Source organism: Pan paniscus, chromosome 10, assembly GCF_029289425.2.
Source record: "Pan paniscus chromosome 10, NHGRI_mPanPan1-v2.0_pri, whole genome shotgun sequence".
Classification (NCBI taxonomy): domain Eukaryota; kingdom Metazoa; phylum Chordata; class Mammalia; order Primates; family Hominidae; genus Pan; species Pan paniscus.
In genome coordinates, this window is record NC_073259.2 from 46009469 (window position 1) to 46030800 (window position 21332).

Sequence of the window (21332 nt, forward strand, 5' to 3'; positions counted from 1 at the left end):
AGATGTTAAGAACCTACCATGTGTTCAGGTACTATTGAAAAAATCAGTATCGTTATTCCCAAAGAGCTTATAATAAGAACACAGATTTCTAAGCAGTTGCACCTAGAGAGCTGATACTGTGTATTATATTTTCTCTATTGTTTTTGATATGTACTGTTTCATAGAAGTGTTCTACCTTATTGGCTGTAATTTTAAATGGTCCCTAACTCTTGTCTCTTATACAGCCAAGCCTTTTAAGTTGAAGTATATTGCATTATTTTCTTCTTCCAACCTAGAACTCTGTCCTATTGTGGTTTCAACATATATTTCACCAAATCTATTTCTCAGTTGCCATGAATAGCCAATTATTAAAAATTTTCACTCATTGTATTTTATTTATTTTTTTGAGATGGAGTCTCACTCTGTTGCCAAGATTGGAGTACAGTAGTGCAGCCTCAGCTCACTGCAACCTCTGCCTCCTGGGTTCAAGCTATTTTCCTGCCTCAGCCTCCCGAGTAGCTGGAATTACAGGCGTGCGCCACCATGCCCAGCTAATTTTTTTTGTATTTTTAGTACAGATGGGCTTTCACCATGTTGGTAAGGCTGGTCTCGAACTCCTGACCTCAGGTGATCCACCCACCTCAGCCTTCCAAAGTGCTGGGATTACAGGTGTGAGCCACCACGCCCCACCTTTAACTCATTTTAAAATCTGCAAATTTTCCTAAAACTGAAAGTACATTTTATTATTCTGAACTTTAATTTTTTCCTAGTTTTATATAAATGACTCCAGGGTAGTTATACTTTTGCTTTCCTTACCTATTTTAGAATACTACCTCAAATATTTCCTTTTTTTTTTTTTTTTTTTTTGAGATAGAGTCTCACTCTGTTGCCCAGGCTGGAGTGCGGTGGCCCGATCTCGGCTCACTGCAAGCTCTGCCTCCCAGGTTCACGCCATTCTCCTGCCCCAGCCTCCCAAGTAGTTGGGACTACAGGCGCCCACCACCACGTCCAGCTAATTTTTTTGTATTTTTAGTAGAGACGGGGTTTCACTGTGTTAGCCAAGATGGTCTGGATCTCCTGACCTTGTGATCCACCCATCTCGGCCTCCCAAAGTGCTGGGATTACAGGCATGAGCCACCACGCCCTGCCAAATATTTCCTTTTTTTCCTCTTCTGAACACATTTGAAAATATTTCAGGTAACTTTTCATTATTAAGATATATTTGCTCCATAGCCTTCTTCCTCTCTTTTCACACATAACAATCACTTCTATACTGTTTAGTCAGTCGACCAACCAATATTTGTTAAATACCTACCTTTTGTGAGATTCTGTGGCTGGCCTTACATGGGTGAAAAAGTAGAAGACAAAGTCCTTGCCTTCCAGTTGATTACAGTTTCGATGAAGAAACAATATGTACATAACTATATTGCAAGGCCCAGTGTTATAAATAACTTAATGGTGGTGCTGATCATAAAAACCACAAAAATTCAAAGAAGGAAAATAATGTTTTGTGACCTCTTCAGCCTTTTAAAAATCCTATTCCTTGCCTAGTCTTGTTTGTAAACCACACAGAGCTCCACGGGGGTCTTAGTACCTCTTGCGGAAATCTCGTGCTAGACTAGGTTAGAGTAGAACATTTGTGTCCAGGTTTATCCAACTCCCTAGGCAACTATTATAATCCAATTCCTTGTGATTATGGAAATAGTATTAATCACTCCTTGAAATCTGCTTTTAGCATTGGGAAGGCCTCAGAGAAGACCTAACCCTAAAGACAGGTGTGCTCAGTGATATTGTATATGCCGAAAACTTCTTTGTTTCAGGCAGTTTGGAGCATGTGAACACCTTGAGCCTTGATGAGTTCCAGTATGTGGTATATTATGCAGAGCATTCAGAGCAAATACTCTCTCTCGGAGCGCTTAATCCGAACAATTGCTGCCATCCGTTCCTTCCCACATGATAATGTAGAGGACCTCATCAGAGGGGTGAGTGTGCTGGTATTGACAGGAGAGTCCTTGCGATATGAAGTGGGCAAAATCCTCATGGATCAGATTTGCAGCTTTGACTCAACCCAAGATCACAGGGAGTTTTTACATTTTGCTAAGTGCATTAACTTGATCATTAAAATGTATTTCCCCTATGTTTGCTTCACTTCCCTTCTCCCTTTCACTTTGTGTATCTGATATTTTTCTTCATGGAATATGTTCTCAATAACCCTAGTCTCATGTTCTTTGTAAAATATCTGAGTACGATGCATATGTAATCCATTGAGCTCAAAGTCTTCTATACATGTTTTATTAAGGGAGGAGGTGAGCAAAGCAGAGGTGGTTTTTATTTTTATTTGTTGAGACAGGGCTTCACTTCTGTCACCCAGGCTGGAGTGCAGTGGCGCAAACATGGCTTACTGCAGCCTTGACCTCCCGGGCTCAAGCGATCCTCCCACCTCAGCCCCCTCAAGTAGCTGGGACTACAGGCACATGCCACCCATGTCCAGCTAATTTTTTTTTTTTTAATTTTTTGTAAAGATGGTGTTTCACCATGTTTCCCAGGCTGGTCTTGAATTCCCACGCTCAAGCAACCCACCTGCCTTGGGTTCCCAAAGTCGTGGGATTAGAGGTGTAAGCCACTGTGCCTGGCTACAGAGGTGGTTTTTAAATCCTTGTGAGCCTTTCTTCATACCTGGGTTACAATAATTACATGGAGAGATTTTTTACTTACATTCTATGTTAAAAGCAGCTACCACTTCTAGCTCTGTAGAGGATATCAACCTCTAAAATGCATGGTAATTATAGTTTAAGAAAACACCTTAACCATCGGATGTTTAATCATGGCCCTTCAATAATTGTTATGTGACTAGTATCCTAGAAGGTCTTTACTATCCTCTTCTATTTATTTTTCTTGTTGAAGAGAAGTTACACGGTTTTTGATCACCAGAAAATGCATCCAGATGGTTACTTATGTATATTCTAAGACTTCAGGCTCGTCATTTACAGCCTAGATCTCTGTAGCTGCTTCAGAGTTATTGGACACAACTGAAGAAGGAAAAGTCATGCAGTGTTAGCTTATTGTCAGCAAAAGTAGTGTCAGGAGACTCCGCAGTAGAAACCTCGTCACATTCTAATTCTAGCTCTGCTGCTGAGTCATTCAGTGACTTTGGTCTGACTGGTATCTCCGTCTCCCTTGATTTTTTTTTTTTTTTTTTGAGACGGAGTTTCGCTCATCACCCAGGTTGGAGTGCAATGGCGCGATCTTGGCTCACTGCAACCTCCGCCTCCCAGGTTCAAGCGATTCTCCTGCCTCAGCCTCCCGAGTAGCGGGGATTACAGATGCCCGCCACCACACCCGGCTAGTTTTTGTATTTTCAGTAGAGACCGGGTTTCACCATGTCGGCCAGGATGGTCTCAAACTTCTGACCTCAGGTGATCTGCCCACCTCAGCCTCCCAAAGTGCTGGGATTACAGGTGTGAGCCACTGTACTCGGCCTCTCCTTTGATTTTGAATAGAAGCACCAGCAAAGGCTAGATGGTAAAGAATACTGATACTAAGAGGCTACTTTGAAGATGTTTATAAACAAGGAAAAATAGTGTTAAGATGATGCCACTATTAATGATGGTCATTTGTTGAATGGACAAAAGAGCATGCCATTTCTGGCCTCAGTCTGACAGACTCACTTTCCTACTTTTCCAGAGCACGGTGGCCATAGAAAGTGGATTGCTGGTCCAGCTTTCCTGCCTGATGATAAGGTTTCCAGTGCTTTGATACATAAGATTGTCTTCAGTGATGTCCAGGTGACCATCTGGCAGCCTCCCTTGTGGAGAAACTTAGTAACTTGATCTAAGGAATTAACAGTTCCTTTCCTTCATCTTCAGTGTACTCCTTTGGTTTGGACATGGACATAATATTAATTAATAGAAAAGGAAACAGGAACCAGCACTGTATCTATAAAATAGTGAGAGTTAGAACTCTCTGTCCCCTGGACTCAGTTCTGAATTCTGTCCTGCTGGGCAAGCCAGAGCTGAGCACACTGACTGAAGTTGTCTTCTGCCCACAGGGAGCAGATGTGAACTGCACTCATGGCACACTGAAGCCCTTGCACTGTGCCTGTATGGTGTCAGATGCTGACTGTGTGGAGTTACTTCTGGAAAAAGGAGCCGAGGTAATGTTTTTAACACATTCACATTAATGACTCACTAAAACTTGAGCTTCATGTTTTCTTAGAATTTCTCCCCATCACTCCTCCATCTCTTCCCTCCTCCAGTCTGAACTTCTAACTCAAGGTAATGTTGGCATAGCCAATATTAAGGAAAATGTAATGGTAAATATATAAAATGATCTAAGGATTTCATTCTTTTACCTTTCTGTCCCCACCCTGCTTGCCCCCATTGTATGGTGCTGATACTCTGCCTTTCTTTCTTCTCCTTAACTTAAGCTGTCACTGGCCATCACTTCAGGAAGCTTACCTTGTAGGGGCTGTTTATATTTCCATTTAATCTTCTCATTGCTTATTGTCTATCCAGGAGATATAAATGCAGAGATCCCTCAACTCTGATTAAATCTAAAGTACCCTTAAAAGTACTTAAAGTACTTAAGAAGTGGTACTTAAGATAGGTTTTAGCCAAATAAAAGGTTGAATTTACTTAAATGTTTCAGGGTTTTTTTTTGTTTTTGTCTTTCATTAATGAGGGTATATGCTATTTGGAAATTTGAAGAAAAAAACTACAGGTGATGCTGACTGTCAGCAAGCCAGCTGCTTTTCCAGCACTGGGAGATTTGTGCTCTTCCTATCACATGCTTTCATTTGGGTTCTCTTGTGAACCCACAGCATATTTTTGCAAAGGTCTGACTTATATTCTAACATTTTGAATTTCTCTGTATGGTTAAAGAACTTAGCAAAAGCTGTGTTTTTCAGTTTGGTTGCTACATTAGCCACAGGGTACAGAAAGGGTCAGGGTAAGTAAAATAATCCAAAACTCTGTGTAGTCAAGCAGCTTTCCAGTAATGTTTCAGAGCAGTTACGGGGACTTAGACTTCCTCTATTCCTGCCTTACCCCTTACTCTGTGGTAGAGATTCTAATGAATAGATAAATGAACATTGCAGCAAAAACCAAAATGATGCAGACCAGCTAGTCAGTGCACATAATAGTGTTGACTGTTTGAGGACAGTTCTTTTCCTTTTTGCTCCTAAGCTCCTGTCATATCTTCATCTTTATCACCAGGACTCCCTGGGAGTTGCTTGCTGACCCTCTTGTTCAGAGCACTGCATAGCAAAGGTAGTGGGTAACCATGCAAGCTTCTTTGCTGCTGTCCTGTCTTCCTCTCAGTAGTCTGTCTACTGTAATAGTTCCTCCCTTTTTACAGGTGAATGCCCTGGATGGGTATAACCGAACAGCCCTCCACTATGCAGCAGAGAAAGATGAGGCTTGTGTGGAGGTCCTATTGGAGTATGGTGCAAACCCCAATGCTTTGGATGGCAACAGAGATACCCCACTTCACTGGGCAGCCTTTAAGAACAATGCTGAGTGTGTGCGGGCTCTCCTAGAGAGCGGGGCCTCTGTCAATGCCCTGGATTACAACAATGATACACCGCTCAGCTGGGCTGCCATGAAGGGAAATCTTGAGAGTGTCAGCATCCTTCTGGATTATGGCGCAGAGGTCAGAGTCATCAACCTAATAGGCCAGACACCCATCTCCCGCCTGGTGGCTCTGCTAGTCAGGGGACTTGGAACAGAGAAAGAGGACTCTTGCTTTGAGCTCCTCCACAGAGCTGTTGGACACTTTGAATTGAGGAAAAATGGCACCATGCCACGAGAGGTGGCCAGAGACCCGCAGCTATGTGAAAAACTGACTGTTCTGTGCTCAGCTCCAGGAACTCTAAAAACACTCGCTCGCTATGCCGTGCGCCGTAGCCTGGGACTCCAGTATCTCCCCGATGCAGTGAAGGGCCTTCCACTGCCAGCTTCTTTGAAGGAATACCTGTTACTTTTAGAATAGCCGGAGAAGATGTTTGCACCATCGTGCAGGCAGCTCTGGGTGAGGTTGTCCCTGCAGTACTCCTTGTCACAGAAAACAGAAAAACAGTTGTTCCTGTTGTGTGGTTTATAGATTTCGAAGCAACATGTCACAACAATAACCTCCATAGCACCTCCCCTTCCCAAACCAAACAACCCAACAAAAAAAATCCCTCACTTCTGTTTTCTGTTTATTGCTTACTTGGCTTTTTATATTGCATTTTGCAAAAGAAGAGGTCTCCCTCAATCCTCCCCTTTAGGGAAGGAGTCAACAGTGTAACTAAATTTCTCTAGGAAGATGGAAAGTACTTAAATAATGTGTGTGTGGTTTTCCTTTGGGGACGTGGTTAACGGTCCAGAAGAATCCCTTCTAGAAAGCATTTTAGGCCAGGCATGGTGGCTCACGTCTGTAATCCCAGGACTTTGGGAGGCTGAGGCAGGTGGATCACCTGAGGTCAGGAGTTCGAGCCCAGCCTGACCAATATGATGAAACCCCGTCTCTACTAAAAAAATTAGCTGGGCATGGTGGCATGCGCCTGTAATCCCAGCTACTCAGGAGGCTGAGACAGAAGAATCGCTTGAACCTGTGAGGCAGAGGTTGCAGTGAGCCAAGATCGCGCCATTGCACTCCAGCCTGGACAACAAGAGCAAAACTGTCTCAAAAAAAAAAAAAAAAAAGAATTTTAATTGATCTGTGAAAAAACTTAAGAAAATCACAATTTCAGCTAACAGCAATTGTGTCCCAAAGATGAAGATACTATAACCTCAAATGGTGCAGATCCAGAACTGGGCTGGATGACATCCCTACTGTGCCATGTCCTGGGGCATTTGGAAGGGACTGGACCTCTTTCCCCTCATCAAAGGAAACAGCAGTCTTTGCCTCTTTCTGTTGGTTGTGCCCAAGGGCTACAGTAGCTCTGAAATAACAAGAGCTCTGTAATAACAGTAATAAATAGCTCTGAAATAACAGTCCTAAGAACTCCTAAAGTCCTGAGAACTTTTCTTGTAATGCAGCTTTTTCTCTTCCTGAGAAACTGTGTTCTAATGGGCTTCCCAGGCAGTTCCTACACCTACGGTGTGTGTTCCAGCAGGGAGGAGTTATGGGCTGGGCTGCCTTTTCCCATGGGTCTTCATTCCCAATGGAAAGTTCACTCTGCTTAGTTTGGAATTATTTTTCTTTCAGTTGTTCTGGAACCTTTGCTTTTTATTGATTTATACAATACAATTGGTGGGAGGGTGGACTTGGGATGGGAGTGGGAAAAGCATGTAAGAGCTCCTTTTGTGATGGTCCATCTACCCAAAAGAGATCTGCTTTAGTGAACAATACTCTTTCATTTTTCTAAATTAGATCAAGTTGTTATTGATTTTAGATGACTTGTATGCAAATTTGAAAAACTTTTTTTTTTTTAAAGCTGATTGGGAACTACAAACAATGAATGGAATCTACTGACACAGCTAATTGGAAAACAGATGTCTTCTTCTGTCCTATTGATGCTGGTGTTTAAAAAACACCACTTAAAAAAAAAGAATAAATAGTTCTAAAAGCAAGTTTGGCAATTTCTACTTTTCCTACTTTTCTCCAACCCCCCTTAGAAAAAGTTCTTCGTTTACTGCCTGGCTGTTCTATGTAACTGTCCATCCCAACCTTTCTCCCATTAGAAGCAGTGATTCTGGGCATTGCTGGAGTGAACAGGAGGGCTTGGGCAGAGTATCTGAAGAGCTTCCCCTTCCTTTATACCTTCTCCCACCCCAAATTTGGAATTACTGCTTTTATGTTCTCAACTCCAGCTGCACATAAAATCACTAAGGAAGCTTTTTAAAAACAGTGGTGCCAAGATTTCACCTCATACCAATTCTTTGGAATTTTCTGGGGTAGGGCTGGGGGCTTCAGTGCTTCAAATATAGCCAGGAATGAGATTCCACTGTGTTAGTCAGTGGTTCTCAATCCTAGTTATTAATTAGAATCACCTAGGAAAATTTTTAAAAATACTAAGGCCCAGGCTCCACCCCCAGAGATTGATTTAATTGGTCCAAAGCAGACCTAGTAGGGCTGGCCACAGTGGCTCACGCCTGTAATCCTCACACTTTAGGAGGCCGAGGTGGGAGGATCATTTGAGACCAGGAGTTGAAGTCCCCATCTCTACGAAAAAATAAATAAATAAAGTAGACCTGGGCATGAGTATGTTCAAAGGTCCCAGGTGATTCTAATATTCTGGTAGATTTATAAACTGCTTGAGATGCTACTTCATTTCTCATCATAGATACTTAATATTCTAGAAAGAGAAAGTTTTGTCCATGTGGGAAAAAATGTTACCTGTTTCTCAGTTACTTCATAATCACTTATGTGGTTGGTGGCTAATAAATTCTGCTTCACCTCCACTTAAGAGTTCAAACACAATTTCACTTATCTTTTTAGCTCTGGGGAAATAGCATGCACCTTCATAGGTTTTTTTTTGTTTGTTTTTAAGTGGTCTTCACTATGCCTTTTTTTCCCAGATCGTATCATCATCCTAAATTTTTTACTCTTTACAGAGTGACATTTTCCCTCTGATTAACTTTCCCTGAGCCATCCTTCCCTCTTCATTTTCTTGAGGAAACAGCTCTAAGATTAAAGACAGGAAAGAGACAGAGAACCTATAAATCAATGGCAATTAGCATTTAGAATGTTCTGAATGAATGCCTGAACCTTCCCTTTCACTTTCTTTTCATAGGCCTTATGGCTCTGGGGATTTGATATGGCATGATAAGGAAGCAGGAATGGGGAATGAGGATGAGGTTTGAAGTCAGAACTGAGTTTGAGTTCTACTTGAATAATATTGAAGGAGACATTATGTAATCAATCACCTTGAGCTCCAGTGTCCTCCTTTCTGAAGTCAGGCTGTCACCATTGCCCTCCAAAAGCTACTATGAGGATTCAATGATGAAATGCCTACCGCAGTGCTTGATATTTATTGTTAATTTCTCTTCCCACTAAAGAACTGTGCAAAGAGTATTTGGCTGCCTTATTCCCTGACTCCAGCAACAAACCTTCTCAGTCACTATTTAGAACTGTTTTTAGAGTTTGGCAGTGACAATTTTTCAGACAGCCAGCAAGTAGTGTACTAGAGATAATCCCTTCCTCCACCCCCTGTGATACCCTTAACGTCTTTACTGCTTCATCAGGCAAGTGTCTGATACATGGGGCTGACAGTATTACATTCCACTTAGGAAGATGATAACAGGAGAAGCAAAAGCACAGTGACCAGTTGGCATTTATTAGTGTAGTTACAATTTGTCACTGTAGTAAAAGTAGTAGAGGAACCAAGACTCTTTGTTATCACAAAGAAATAAATAAAGCTTATTTTTAGGAAAATTCTAACTGAGTAAGTGATATCTAGCAGTAGCACTAGAGGTGCCCAGCCTTGTGTGACAGATAAAGCTGGGGCAGAAGTCATGTTAAATTCTACCTAAAAGGAGCTCCCAACCACTGCCTGCTCCTCCAGCCCCTGGCCAAAACTGATCATGGCTGCAAGGTACAGAATAAAAGGAAACCTAATGAAAAAAACAGCTAAAACACTGAGAAGATGTGGACTTATCAGGGTGTGAGCTGACCATGATCAGGTAATCTATTCCCCTCACTCCAGAGAGGTTTAGACGGCAGCTTCCCCGGACCGCTTCCGGGTGATGTGCTCCAGGTGGGCATGGTCTGAAGTGTCCAAGTCAATCTCGTACTTGGCTAGGATTTTGAGGATGGGCCTCAGTTTCAGCCACCACTGTTCCTTGGGGATTCGATGCCTACAGAGGAATGAGGTAGATGATGATATAATATTTTAGCACCCCAATCAACTTCTACCAAAGGTTTATAGGAAGAAGTTGGACAGAAGAGGTTAGATTTAGGACATGTGCATCACATCTGAAATGGGTAAGAATACAGGTGTTACTCCTTAAAAAAAAAAAAAAGAATTAAAAACAGTGAACAGGTTGAGGACAGTAGAGCTTGAAACTACCAGGGAAAAGAACCACTCCAGGAAGCAGATGTACTCACTCAAAATCTGTCTGGTCCTTCAGCTCAGCCACTGGTTGGAAGACCAGAGCCCTCTTACGCATCCCCAGAACACAGCCCGAATCTGGAGTATTGGCAAAGATCCGCCCTGCAATGAGGGATGGGCAGTCAGCTTCTATACTGGGGAACCAGCCTCTATAGAGGGCACTCGCTCTCACCCCACCTACCATTACGGTAACTCTCTTTGATTTTCCCAGACATCCAGTTCATAGCCTTGGCGCCCATCTTAGTGGCAAAATTCCTATCAAATGGGGTTGGGCTCCCACCCTGGAGAAAGAAACATAAAAATTACAGAGGGAAGGACTCTAATGAAGTGGCAGAGATATCTAGACACACAGAGAAAAAAAGAAAGATGGGCCCCAGGCTTACAACCCAAAACAGGAATCCAGAAGTCAAACTATGAAAGGGTGCCCTGAGGCAGTGCCAGGATCCAAGGCAAGCTGGCCCAGCAAATTTGGCCATGTATCAGATATAATAACAACTAATTAAAGATGATTGGCCCCACAATCCCCTCTTTTAGCTCCACAGCTGCCAGATCCTGTTTTAGTTTTATTGGCCAATGGGTCAGCTGCCTGCCCCTCTTCAGCCCAGCAGCTTTTGTTGATCACTGTCAATGATGACATAAAAGTGTTTTTTTTGTGGCCCAATCTGGCTGTCCTTGGTAGCACCTCAGAATTAATATAAAACATCATACAGATTTCCTTTGAATTAAGAGGAGGCAGGTGGGAAAGTGGGAATGTTTGGAGACATTTTTGTTACAATTGGGAGTGAGAGGGAGGTGCCACTGGCATCTAGTGGGTAGAGACCAGGGATGCTGTGCAACTGTCCTACAGTGCATAGAACAGCCACCCATGACAAATTATCATCCAGCCCCAAAAAGCAAAGCTGCCAAGGTTGAAAAGCCCTCCCCTGAGGGCTTTTGAAAAGGATAGACCATATAATCTCTAAAGTCATTTCCAGGATAAAGATGTTTTGATTCTATGACTGTAAGAGACTGCAGGCCCATGCTCTATGATGGCACTGACAGCCTCCTCCAGAAGACTGGAAAAGGCCAGTGGAAGCCTCAGTGGCTGTTGGCAGGTATGGCTGTTGGCAGGTATGGCTGTCTGATGAAGGGCATGACTACGGTGTCTTCCCTACCTGCTGCATGTGACCAAGCACATTCTTCCTGCTGTCGAAGATGCCCTTCCCCTCCTCAGAGTACAGGTTGAAAATGAAGTCAGTGGTATAGTTCTCATTGCACTTTTCATTCCTGCCAGGTGGAGACCAAAAGCCTGTGACTCTGTGGTTGGCTTCCCATCCCCCATTTCTGCCTTTGTTCTTTCCTTTCAATTTTTATCTCCTCCAAGGATTCAAGGGATAGGCTGGCCGCCTCCCTTTATATCTACAGATTCCTCAGGGTGTCCCAACGATGGCCATTCTATGGGTTTGAGCCAAAGCTTATTTTTCTTCTTCACTTAGGAACAAACCATGGATGAGGTACCTTAACACCAAGCCCCTTTTCACAGTTGTTTTCATCTTTTGCACCAGATGTTCAACATTTGCCTGAAAATGAAAGAGTAAATCCTAAGCCTAACTGGGAATGGATAAGGTTGGGTATAAATCTTCTTCCACACCACACCTCTCCAGGAAGGAAGAGAGACATGGAAGAGAGTTGTTTACAATCCTGGGCCTGAACTGTGCCTAATTCCTGTAAGAAGCTCAGTGTGGACTGAAATTTAAACAATGACTCCAAATGAGACAGAACTGGAAGAGGGAGCACTACAGACAGCTGCAGTAACTGTCAGTGTTCAGCCCCTCACCCTCTCCAATCTCCCTTTCCAAGCCTTTCTGGTTCCCCTTGCCTCAGAGGGCTGACTTGTGGTCACAGTGTCAGTGCTGACACTTTATATCTCTGTTTTGAGAGAGTATCTCTCTCAAAAGCAGAATGACAGCAAGGGAAATCTGAAGGGGAGACATGATGTAGTAAAAAGATCACTGACTTTCTCAACCACTTAAACCATCTGCTCACTTAGGAGTTTAGAAAAGTTTTTTAACCTCTCTAAACCTTTCTATGTTATATGGAGATAGTATCTTCTTTGCATGTCTATTGTGAAGATAAAATGCAAAAATGCCCATAAAGGGCTTAGCACCAGGTCACCTGACTCAAAATCAGCATTCCAACAACAGTAGCTGCGGTCATGCATATGAGGTGACACCAGAGAATGCCTGCATAGTGCTCTTTCTGGTCTTCACAGGATTCTACAGACCAATCAGCTCTGTCCTCAACTTGAGCTCTCATAGTTCAGATCACTGTGGAAACAGTCTGGAGACAGGGGAGAGCTATCTAGCAGGCTCTGGGTGGCCAGCTACCTGCAGGTCTCGAATGGTGAAGGGCTCCTCAAAAATGTAGGCAGCATCGGCCCCAGCTGCCAGTCCAGCCATGGTAGCCAGGTAGCCACAGTAGCCACCCATAGTCTCAATGATAAACACCCGACGCTTGGTGCCAGCTGCTGACTGCTTGATGCGGTCACAGGTCTGCAAGGACAATGGGTTATAGTTAGAAAGACATGATCAGGGGCCTGATTCTTATCACTCTTTAATCTTTGCCATTAATTAAACCCTGGAACTATATTCTCCATAGGCTAGCAGGGCCCCTAGAGCTCATCAAGTTCTTGCATTTAGGGTAACAGGCATATTTGCCAACCTCACTGCAGAACGTCTCTCCTGGGAAGAAAGCTGTACCTATCCTTTCTACTGCTCAGAAAATTAGACTGCATGATCTCAGAAAGAAAGAAAAAAAAAAACAAAACATTTGGTATTCACAGTACTGGTGCATTTCTAGGTGAGGAAACTGAACACTTTGTCACCCAGGCTGGAGTAAAGTGGCACGATCTCTGCTCACTGCAACCTCCGCCTCCCAGGTTCAAGGAATTTTCCTGCCTTAGCCTCCCAAGTAGCTGGGATTACAGGCGCCTACCACCACACCCAGCTAATTTTTGTATTTTTAGTAGAGATGGGGTTTCACCATGTTGGCCAGGCTGCTCTTGAACTCCTGACCCCAAGTGATCTGCCTGCCTTGGCCTCCCAAAGTGCTGGGATTAGAAGTGTGAGCCACCATGCCCAGCTGAAGAATCATTTTCAAACATTCCCATTTGCTTGATATAAAGAGTAGCTCACTGTTTGGGACCACACTCAGTTTAAGGATTATAATCCTGGCCAAAAGGGATGGGAAGTGGTGATAGGCTCTCACTGTGCAGATAGTATTGAGTGCTGTGTCAGCCCCAACGCTGAAGTCTGAGCCAGGGACATTGTTGGAGACTGTAGCAGGAATGACCACAAATGGGATGCAGAGCTCATCAAACTGCTTCCTGCCCTCCATCAGTTCCAGGCCCCCTGTGTAAGCCTAAGAAGAAGAGAGCACAAGGGCAGGATTGGGGAGAGGGAGAGGAGGTAGGAGGGAGAGAGGAAGAAATGGTGGCAGGCACTCACCTCAAAGCCCCCAATGATGACAAGGCCCTGAATGTTAAACTTAGTTATATTGGCACTGATCTGTTCAAAGCTCTTCTTGGGTAGAGTCCTAGTTGATCAGTGATGGCGGGGAGGAGAAGGGGAATTGGAATTTGGGGAAGAGACAGGAAAATTGAGGGGGAGAAAAGCTAGAGTTAGAGGCACTTTATTTTTAATTTCTTGACCTGTGCCGCCCTCCCTAGCCCACCCTCTCAGTCCTATCCAAGGATACATACTGGAGCTCTAAGTTGCCAGAGCTGCTAAAGATGTTGAGATGGGCATGTCTGCCCTCATGGCAGCAACTGTGAGGTTGAGGGTGGAGGACCCAGACCAGGGTGGTTGAAGCAGACCATGGCATAATGAACCCACATCCAAGGGCAACTTTAAGAGGTGACTGGGAGGAGGTGCCTCTGCAGTGCTACTTACCTTTTAGTCCCAAGTTTAGAGCCACCTTGGCCAGTCCAGCCCCCAACATAGCTCCAGCCAGCTTCCTCTATCTGTGGGGATAAGCCACAGAGCTCTGCACAAGGCTAAAGCACTAGGAGGCCTGTGTGGGACTGGTGCCACTGCTTGAGTCCTAACCCTACCCCTGGATCCCCCTTGGTTGGAAAAAGTACACCAGGTATTAGCTTTTCCCCACGCACTGAACTTCTTCTACCCTTACTGCTCATTCACAAATATTAAGCATCTACCTATGCCAGGCACTGTGCTGAGCTTTGGGACAGAGAATTAAATAAGACATGTTGTTTGCAATGGTTCACTGCAGTAATTCCTGCCTGTTCCTACTGCCCTAGTATTAAATATCTACTTCTGCCTGGACCCTGAGAGAGGAGAGAGAGAGGTAGTGAGGAACAGAGGAAGCCAAGAGAATGGACAGGTCATTCTTGCTACACTTATCTTCCCCATGACTGCTCCTAGGTCCCAGAATAGTCCCCATACCTGCCCCTTGGCCAGGCCCTCGAAACCATCATGGACAACGAGCACTCGGTTGCCCTGGATAAGGCCAATCCTCACAGTGGAGCGAACAGCAGCATTCATGCCTGCAGCCGGAGCCCCCACGTTCATCACAGCCACTGTGTGCGAACCACTCTATACAGGAGGAAGCAGGGAAAAATGAGGACAGAAACCCAGCAGGGGAACAGGGAGGAGGTTAGTAAAGGAGGCAGAGCTCTAAGCCCTTGTCATCCAGGGATCAGGACATCTGCCTAAGACAACACAACACACACCCTTCTCCCAAGGAATGCCAGCACAGCTGGCTACCACATACATGGAAGCAAAATTCTTGATCACAGATCAATAAATAAAGCTGCTGTCCCCCATCTCAGATATCATTATTATACAATGAATGAGAGACCTTCCAGAGCAGCACTTCCCAAGTGTGTTCCTTGGATCACCTGCATCAGAATCCACTGGGGGAGCCTATTAAACCTGCATATTCCTGGCCTCTACCCAGATATGAATCTCCTCTGAGAGAGGGGCCCAGGAGTTTGCATGTTTAATAAGCAACCCAAACAATTCTGATATATACTTAATATTGAGAACCACTACTCCAGTGGAAGAAGTGGCTTAGATACACTTAGATGTGATTATTCCCATATTTTCCCAGAGAAAAAGTACATAAGCCCTCTTTCCCATTCTTTGCATGCTATCTTGCCAGTCCTGAAGTGGGCATGGGTCTTGTGTTAGAGATATCCAGGGTACACTAAGAAGGGGGCTCTGGTATCTGGGGTGGTTAAGAGGAAATCATTATAATAGGTCCAGGGACCCAGCACTGAAGATCAGAGTCGGGCAGAGAAGTTGGCAAGGCTTATGTTGTATGGACTGTGGTAGCATTTATGAAGAGAGACTGGGGGAGGGAGAAGGAAAAGGGGAGAGGGCAAGTCAACTTGCCAGTACCTTAGATACCGGGGGTCTGACATGAGCTAGAAGCTTGTACACCTCCCAGTTGTTCATGAAGCTCCTGTAGGAAGTACAAATAGAGAGAGGTGTCTTCAGGCCATTCCCCACAGCCAGCAGCCATGGAGATCCTGGTCTGAAGTGTTGCTCCCAGAAGGAAGTTCCATAGGGCAAACCTCTGAGGACAGAACTGGGGCAGAGCAGGGACAGGGCAGGGGCTGCAAAAGGGCCACTAGTTCATCAAACACTCCCTCAGTACTCTTCTTCAGGCACTATGCTCAGCACAAGAGACTGTCCCTTGCCTAGAGGAACTTATCATCTTGCTGGGGCTCACATACAGAAATAACAGATTATAAAAGGTTGATGCCAGGGACCACACCCCTGAGATGAACTGAGCCTCCCAGTCACCTCACAACTAATTTTCTTGGGCAGGAACTTGCTGCAGAGAGAATCAGAAAAGGAAGCAGCAGAAGCTCATGTTTTGGGCCTGGAGCCATGGAGATCTTTGGCTTCATTCACGCCTCTGATTTCTGTAGCTAGTGAGCTTCCCGTCATCTCCTCACCGGCCTCTCAGCTTCAGGGCTTCGTCAAATTTCTTCTCATCCATGGCCTTGGTCACATCTTTGGTCTGAGGGGGGAGCACAGCGACAGTTTCAACTCCAGGGTCAGGATTCTGCACAGCTGGAACTCCATCCCACAGTCGAACTCTGCCCATCTCTGGGATTGTGACTAGATCCTGTCCATTCTACACCCCACCTTTCCTATGCCCCCAAACTTTCACAGAAGTATTTTTGTTTTTCCTGAGTTGTCTAAGTAATGAGCAGCAAAAGAAAAGAACTGATTCTATGCTCTGTTTATTTTATTTTTTTTTTTTTGAGACGGAGTCTCGCTCTGTCGCCCAGGCTGGAGTGCAGTGGCATGATCTTGGCTCACTGCAACCCCCTGCCTCCCGGGTTCAAGCAATTCTTCTGCCTCAGCCTCCCAAGTAGCTGGGATTATAGGCGTGTGCAACCACACCCGGCTAATTTTTTTGGTATTTTTCACCATGTTAGCCAGGATGGTCTCAATCTCCTGACCTTGTGATCTGCCTGCCTCGGCCTCCCAAAGTGCTGGGATTATAGGCATGAGCCACCGTGCCTGGCACTATGCTCTGTTTATTAGAAGTATGGGCAGAGTGGAAGAATGCTCACAGATAAATAGTATCTTCCATTCCACAGCCAGGTCCCCGGCCTTAAAGCAGCCTCTAAAGTCATGAGTAAATGAAGATCCTACAGGTAACCCAGTTAGGAAGGACTGATTCCTGCTGTGTGCTTCTCAACTACTGATTTCAGCTCTGTGGGGCAGTGCCTTCACTTTGGAGCTTTTACAGATACATTTCCAAGCAAGGCTGCAGGTAACTGGGACTCCTGAGTCTCAGAGAGAAGGAGGCCGGGAGATGGAGAGTATTTAGACCAGCCCTCAGAACCAGGCCACACGGCCTAGTTCTCGCTCTCAGCCGCCATGTTCGCTCTGTGGTATCGAAGGAGTGATTCCTTCATAATAAAGGCCACCATTTCCTGAGCACTCAACATTTGCTAGGTACTGTATCACATGCTAATGTAGCTTATCTCCAATCCTTACAATAACCCTCAACGTTAGCATTAGTAACCTCGTGTTGGTTCAGAGAAACATGTTCAAGATAGAAATCATAGAGACAAAAGCTACCCAGCTAGAATTTAATAATATTCTCCTGTTCTTAATAAAGTTAGGAGGAATATAGCATTATTCTTCCAATAAAGACATGATAAAAAGGTTTGAGGTTGTATATTATGAGATACTGGGTTTCATTACTAAGGAGGATGTAGAATCTCCCACCTTCCTTAGGAACATTTTACAGATGGGAACACTGAAGCTTAGTTAAGAGCTCCTATGCAAAGCCCACTGTGTTCTTTCCCCACATGTCTCTTACTATACCATCTTGCCTTTCCACCTGCTCCTATACCAGTGGCCTTAGACATAGTCTCATGCCCCTTGAGCTCCAAGGCAGGGGCTTGAGAGTGTTAAGAAAGGGGTTTAGGATCAGTACTTACCACCTGGACACATTCCATGAGGGGCAGGCGCACAGCCTGGTTACCAGAGAGGCTCACTACACAGGCTGGGGTATCTGGGGTCCCCTCCAAAAGTGCCATCACTGCTTCCACACCCATCCTGCTGCCCTGCAGGAGCCCAGAGAACAAAGACAGTCTGGCTCAGGCTGCCCCATCTTGGCTCAGCCTAGAGAGTCAGGATACTCGAGCCCTTTTCCAAATCACAAGACTGAGTCTCACAATTAAGAACTGCAGCAAAGAACTTACTGGGCTTTACCTCCCCAAACAGATTTCATCTAAAGATTGATGACTCTGTATTCTTGCCATCGGAACCCCAAAGATTCTACTTACTTCTAGAGAAACATGCCCACTATGGTAATCAACAGGATTACTGGGGCTTAATAATATTCCCTTCTTATTGACAAAACAAGGTAGGAGATTGCTTTGCTCTTCCAGTGAAGATAGGATAAGAGGGTTTAAACTGAGTGTCTAAGGTTGGAATTACATGCCTGTAATTCCAGCATTTTTGGAGGCCAAGGCAGGCGGATCACCTGAGGTCAGGAGTTCAAGACCAGCCTGGCTAGCATGGTGGAACCCCGTCTCTACTAAAAATACAAAAAGTTAGCCAGGCACGGTGGCATGTGCCTGTAATCCCAGCTACTCAGGAGGCTGAGGTAGAAGAATCCCTTGAACCCAGAAGATGGAGACTGCAGTGAGCCGAGATTGCACCACTGCACTCTAGCCTGGGTGATAGAGCAAGACTCCATCTCTTAAAAAAAAAAAAGAAAAAAAAAAAGGCTGGGCCCGGTAGCTTACGCCGGTAATCCCAATGTTTTGGAAGGCCAAGGCAGGCAGATCACAAGGTCAGGAGTTCAAGACCTGCCTGGCCAACATGGTGAAAGCCCCATCTCTACTAAAAATTTAAAAAATTAGCTGGGCATGGTGGCAGGCACCTGCAATCCCAGCTACTCGGGAGGCTGAGGCCGGAGAATCCCTTGAACCCAGGGGGCAGAGGTTGCAGTGAGCTGAGACCATGCCACTGCACTCCAGCCTGGGCAACAGAGAGAGACTCCATCTCAAAAAAAAAGAAAGAAAGAAAAAAGAAATACCACTATATACCTATCAGAATAGTAAAAAAAAAAAAAAAAAAAAAAAGTGACGACCCCCAAATGCTGGTGAGGATGCAAACAAAACAGGTAGTTCATAAATTGCTGATGGAAATTAAAATGGTACAGCTATTCTGGAAACAGTTGGGCAGTATCTTTGAAAAAACATTTTTTTAAGCAACAAAAAACTACCATACAACCCAATTGAACTCCTGGGCAATTACTCTGCAGAAATGAAAATTTAAGTTCACACAAAAAGCTGTACACAAATGTTCATAGTCGCTTTATCCCTAATAGCCAAAAATTGAAAACTCAAATGTTTGAATGATTAAACAAGCTGTAATACGTCCACTCCATGGAGTACTGCTCTGCAAAAAACAGCAAACTATAGAAACAAACAACACCTTTGATAAATATCTAGAGAATTATGCTGAGTGGAAAAAAAAGCCAATCCTAAAGGGTTGCATATTATGCAATTCCATTTATATAATATACATGAGATTAAAAATTACAGACAAAGAGACAGATTAGTGGTTGCCAGAGGTTAAGAATGAGGAGGGAGGGCCAGGCGCAGTGGCTCACGCCTGTAATCCTGGCATTTTGGGAGGCCGAGGCGGGTGGATCACAAGGTCAGGAGATCGAGACCATCCTGGCTAACACGGTGAAACCCTGTCTCTACTAAAAATAGGAAATATTAGCCGGGCGTGGTCCAGGCGCCTGTAGTCCCAGCTACTTGGGAGGCTGAGGCAGGAGAATGGCGTGAACCCGGGAGGCGGAGCGTGCAGTGAGCCAAGATCGCACCATTGCACTCCAGCCTGGGCGACAGAGCGAGACTCCGTCTCAAAAAATAATAATAATAATAATAATGAGGAGGGATGGGTGGGGGTAAAGTACACGTGGCTATAAAAGGACAACATGAGATATCCTGTGGTAACAGAAATGTTCTGTAGCTTGACTATATCAATGTCAATATCCTGGTGATGATATTGTACTATAGTTAAGCAAGATGTTACCATTGAAAGAAACTGGGCAAAGGGTATGTGGGACTACCTCTGTATTATTCTGTAGAACTGCATGTGAATCTACAATTATCTCAAAATTCTTATTAAAAATATATGAAACAAAACAAAACAAAAAGATATTGTTCCTCACCATTAGGAAGGCATAGTCTCTCACCATTTTTGTAACAGAAGAGAACCCTCAAGTGTATGGGAATGGGTCAGTGGCCACTGCAGCCCAAAGGCTGGTGGAGAGGCAATGCGACCAGTGATGTAAGTCCCTGTCTGGTGAAGTGCAGCCCCGAGGGGGCAGGACTACAAGGTTGAGGGTTTCAAGGCATGAGGGCCACACAGCCCAGTGACTTACCAGAATTCTGTCAAAGGCTGATGGCGTCCCACCCCTCTGCACATGCCCCAAGACAGTAACCCGGGTGTCATATCCCAGACGCTTAACCACCAGCTGAAGGGACCAACAGAGGGACAGAGAGAGGGTTACGCAGAGTCAAAGGAAGAAAACAAGCAGAGACTTGGGTAAACCATGGACAGCTCAGCCTCTTGTCTTGTAATGGTTCTTTGTGGGAGGCAATCAGGGGCAGGGACCCAGGGAGAGATGTGCAGAAGGACCAAGGGGAGAAGCAGTGTCAAGAGACTCAGAAGCCAGAAGGCAACGGGCTATGGAGTCTAAGGCCTCTCTGGCTTCATTCATACGAACATTCTTGATGTCTTCTGAGGTGATTGGTTTTCCATTCTTGTCAATTGCACCCTCAGCCACAATGATGATGTTGAGACGAGAACCACGGGTCCTTGTCTGGTTGAGAACAAAGGGTAAAATGGTCCATGGAATCAAGCTGATGGGTGGGAAAGAGATCATCAGTGGAACAGGGTGAGGGATTTCTTAAGGGCAAAATAAAGTGCAAGTACCTCGCTGAGTCGGCGACAAAGGTGTTCCTCCCAGTCGTCATCTGGTGGACATTCAGGAATAAAAACCCAGTCGGCCCCACAGGACAGAGAGGTGACAAGGGCCAGGTATCTGAGATGAGAGTCAGAAGCATCCTGCTAGAAGTTGTACTCTACAAATAGCCTCACCCATACCCAACAAGTTCTCCTAGTCCTCATAGTTGATAAAAGGTCTGGAGAGCCTCCATTTTATTCTTGGGGCAAGGGTAAGAGCACCGGGGCCCCTCAATGAGATTCTGTCTCTAACGGATACCTTCCATTTATGTTCACCTGCCACAGTGGCTTCCAGCCTCAGAGCACTACCCACTCTTTACACCAAGCACGTGCCTGAGCACGTACACACATGCATGTGTGGGGATGTAACAGAGGGGGATGGAGGCCGGAAAGGGAACCACACCACAAGGAGCATGTGCACCTCCAGATCTGCTGCTACTGAGAGACCTCACTGGACTCTCTGGGGAAAAGGAAAGGGCTATCGCTAGGTCCACGGAATAAATGGGTCAGAATGAGGATCTTACCCACAGTGGCGGCCCATTACTTCTAACACAAATGTCCTCTGGTGGCTGCAAGAGATAGACATATGACACAGTCCAAGTGACCCTATGGCCAAGATCAAGCCACCACCCACATCTAGGCCAATTACCCTCTCTGGGAGATACATGTATGCTGCCAGGCCTTCTAGCAGGCTTCCTGAGACCAGGAAGACCTAGGGGAAATACTTTAGCCACAAGGTATCCTTCCTAGGCCTGAGAAAACACAGCAGTAAAAAGTGTCTAAACAGAGGCTCTGTTCCA

General features: G+C 45.0%; 2 protein-coding genes across 9 annotated transcripts in view; one reads left to right on the plus strand and one right to left on the minus strand.

Annotated features, from left to right (window-relative positions):
• ASB8 (ankyrin repeat and SOCS box containing 8) overlaps positions 1-7532 on the plus strand; it is a 156404-nt gene extending 148872 nt beyond the window's left edge. For 2 of the 4 annotated variants that reach the window (XM_055095714.1, XM_003825791.4), the window contains 3 exons: positions 1800-1961; positions 4028-4132; positions 5335-7532. In XM_055095714.1, the coding sequence (XP_054951689.1) occupies positions 1833-1961; positions 4028-4132; positions 5335-5967 (867 nt within the window). In that variant the 5' untranslated portion in view covers positions 1800-1832 and the 3' untranslated portion in view covers positions 5968-7532. The remainder of the gene's footprint in view (positions 1-1799; positions 1962-4027; positions 4133-5334) is intronic. The other 2 variants (XM_055095715.1, XM_008951137.3) reach the window with 1 other exon arrangement.
• Positions 7533-9217: 1685 nt separating this feature from the next.
• PFKM (phosphofructokinase, muscle) overlaps positions 9218-21332 on the minus strand; it is a 40872-nt gene continuing 28757 nt past the window's right edge. For all 5 annotated transcript variants that reach the window (XM_008951130.5, XM_055095709.1, XM_055095710.1 and 2 more), the window contains 17 exons: positions 21057-21101; positions 20503-20611; positions 20294-20389; positions 19949-20041; positions 17481-17606; positions 15975-16039; positions 15412-15475; positions 14455-14604; positions 13942-14012; positions 13498-13585; positions 13259-13411; positions 12379-12543; positions 11510-11571; positions 11167-11278; positions 10194-10293; positions 10009-10114; positions 9218-9758 (listed from right to left, as the gene is read on the minus strand). In XM_008951130.5, coding sequence (XP_008949378.1) covers positions 9614-9758; positions 10009-10114; positions 10194-10293; positions 11167-11278; positions 11510-11571; positions 12379-12543; positions 13259-13411; positions 13498-13585; positions 13942-14012; positions 14455-14604; positions 15412-15475; positions 15975-16039; positions 17481-17606; positions 19949-20041; positions 20294-20389; positions 20503-20611; positions 21057-21101 — 1750 coding nt within the window. In that variant the 3' untranslated portion in view covers positions 9218-9613. The remainder of the gene's footprint in view (positions 9759-10008; positions 10115-10193; positions 10294-11166; positions 11279-11509; positions 11572-12378; positions 12544-13258; positions 13412-13497; positions 13586-13941; positions 14013-14454; positions 14605-15411; positions 15476-15974; positions 16040-17480; positions 17607-19948; positions 20042-20293; positions 20390-20502; positions 20612-21056; positions 21102-21332) is intronic.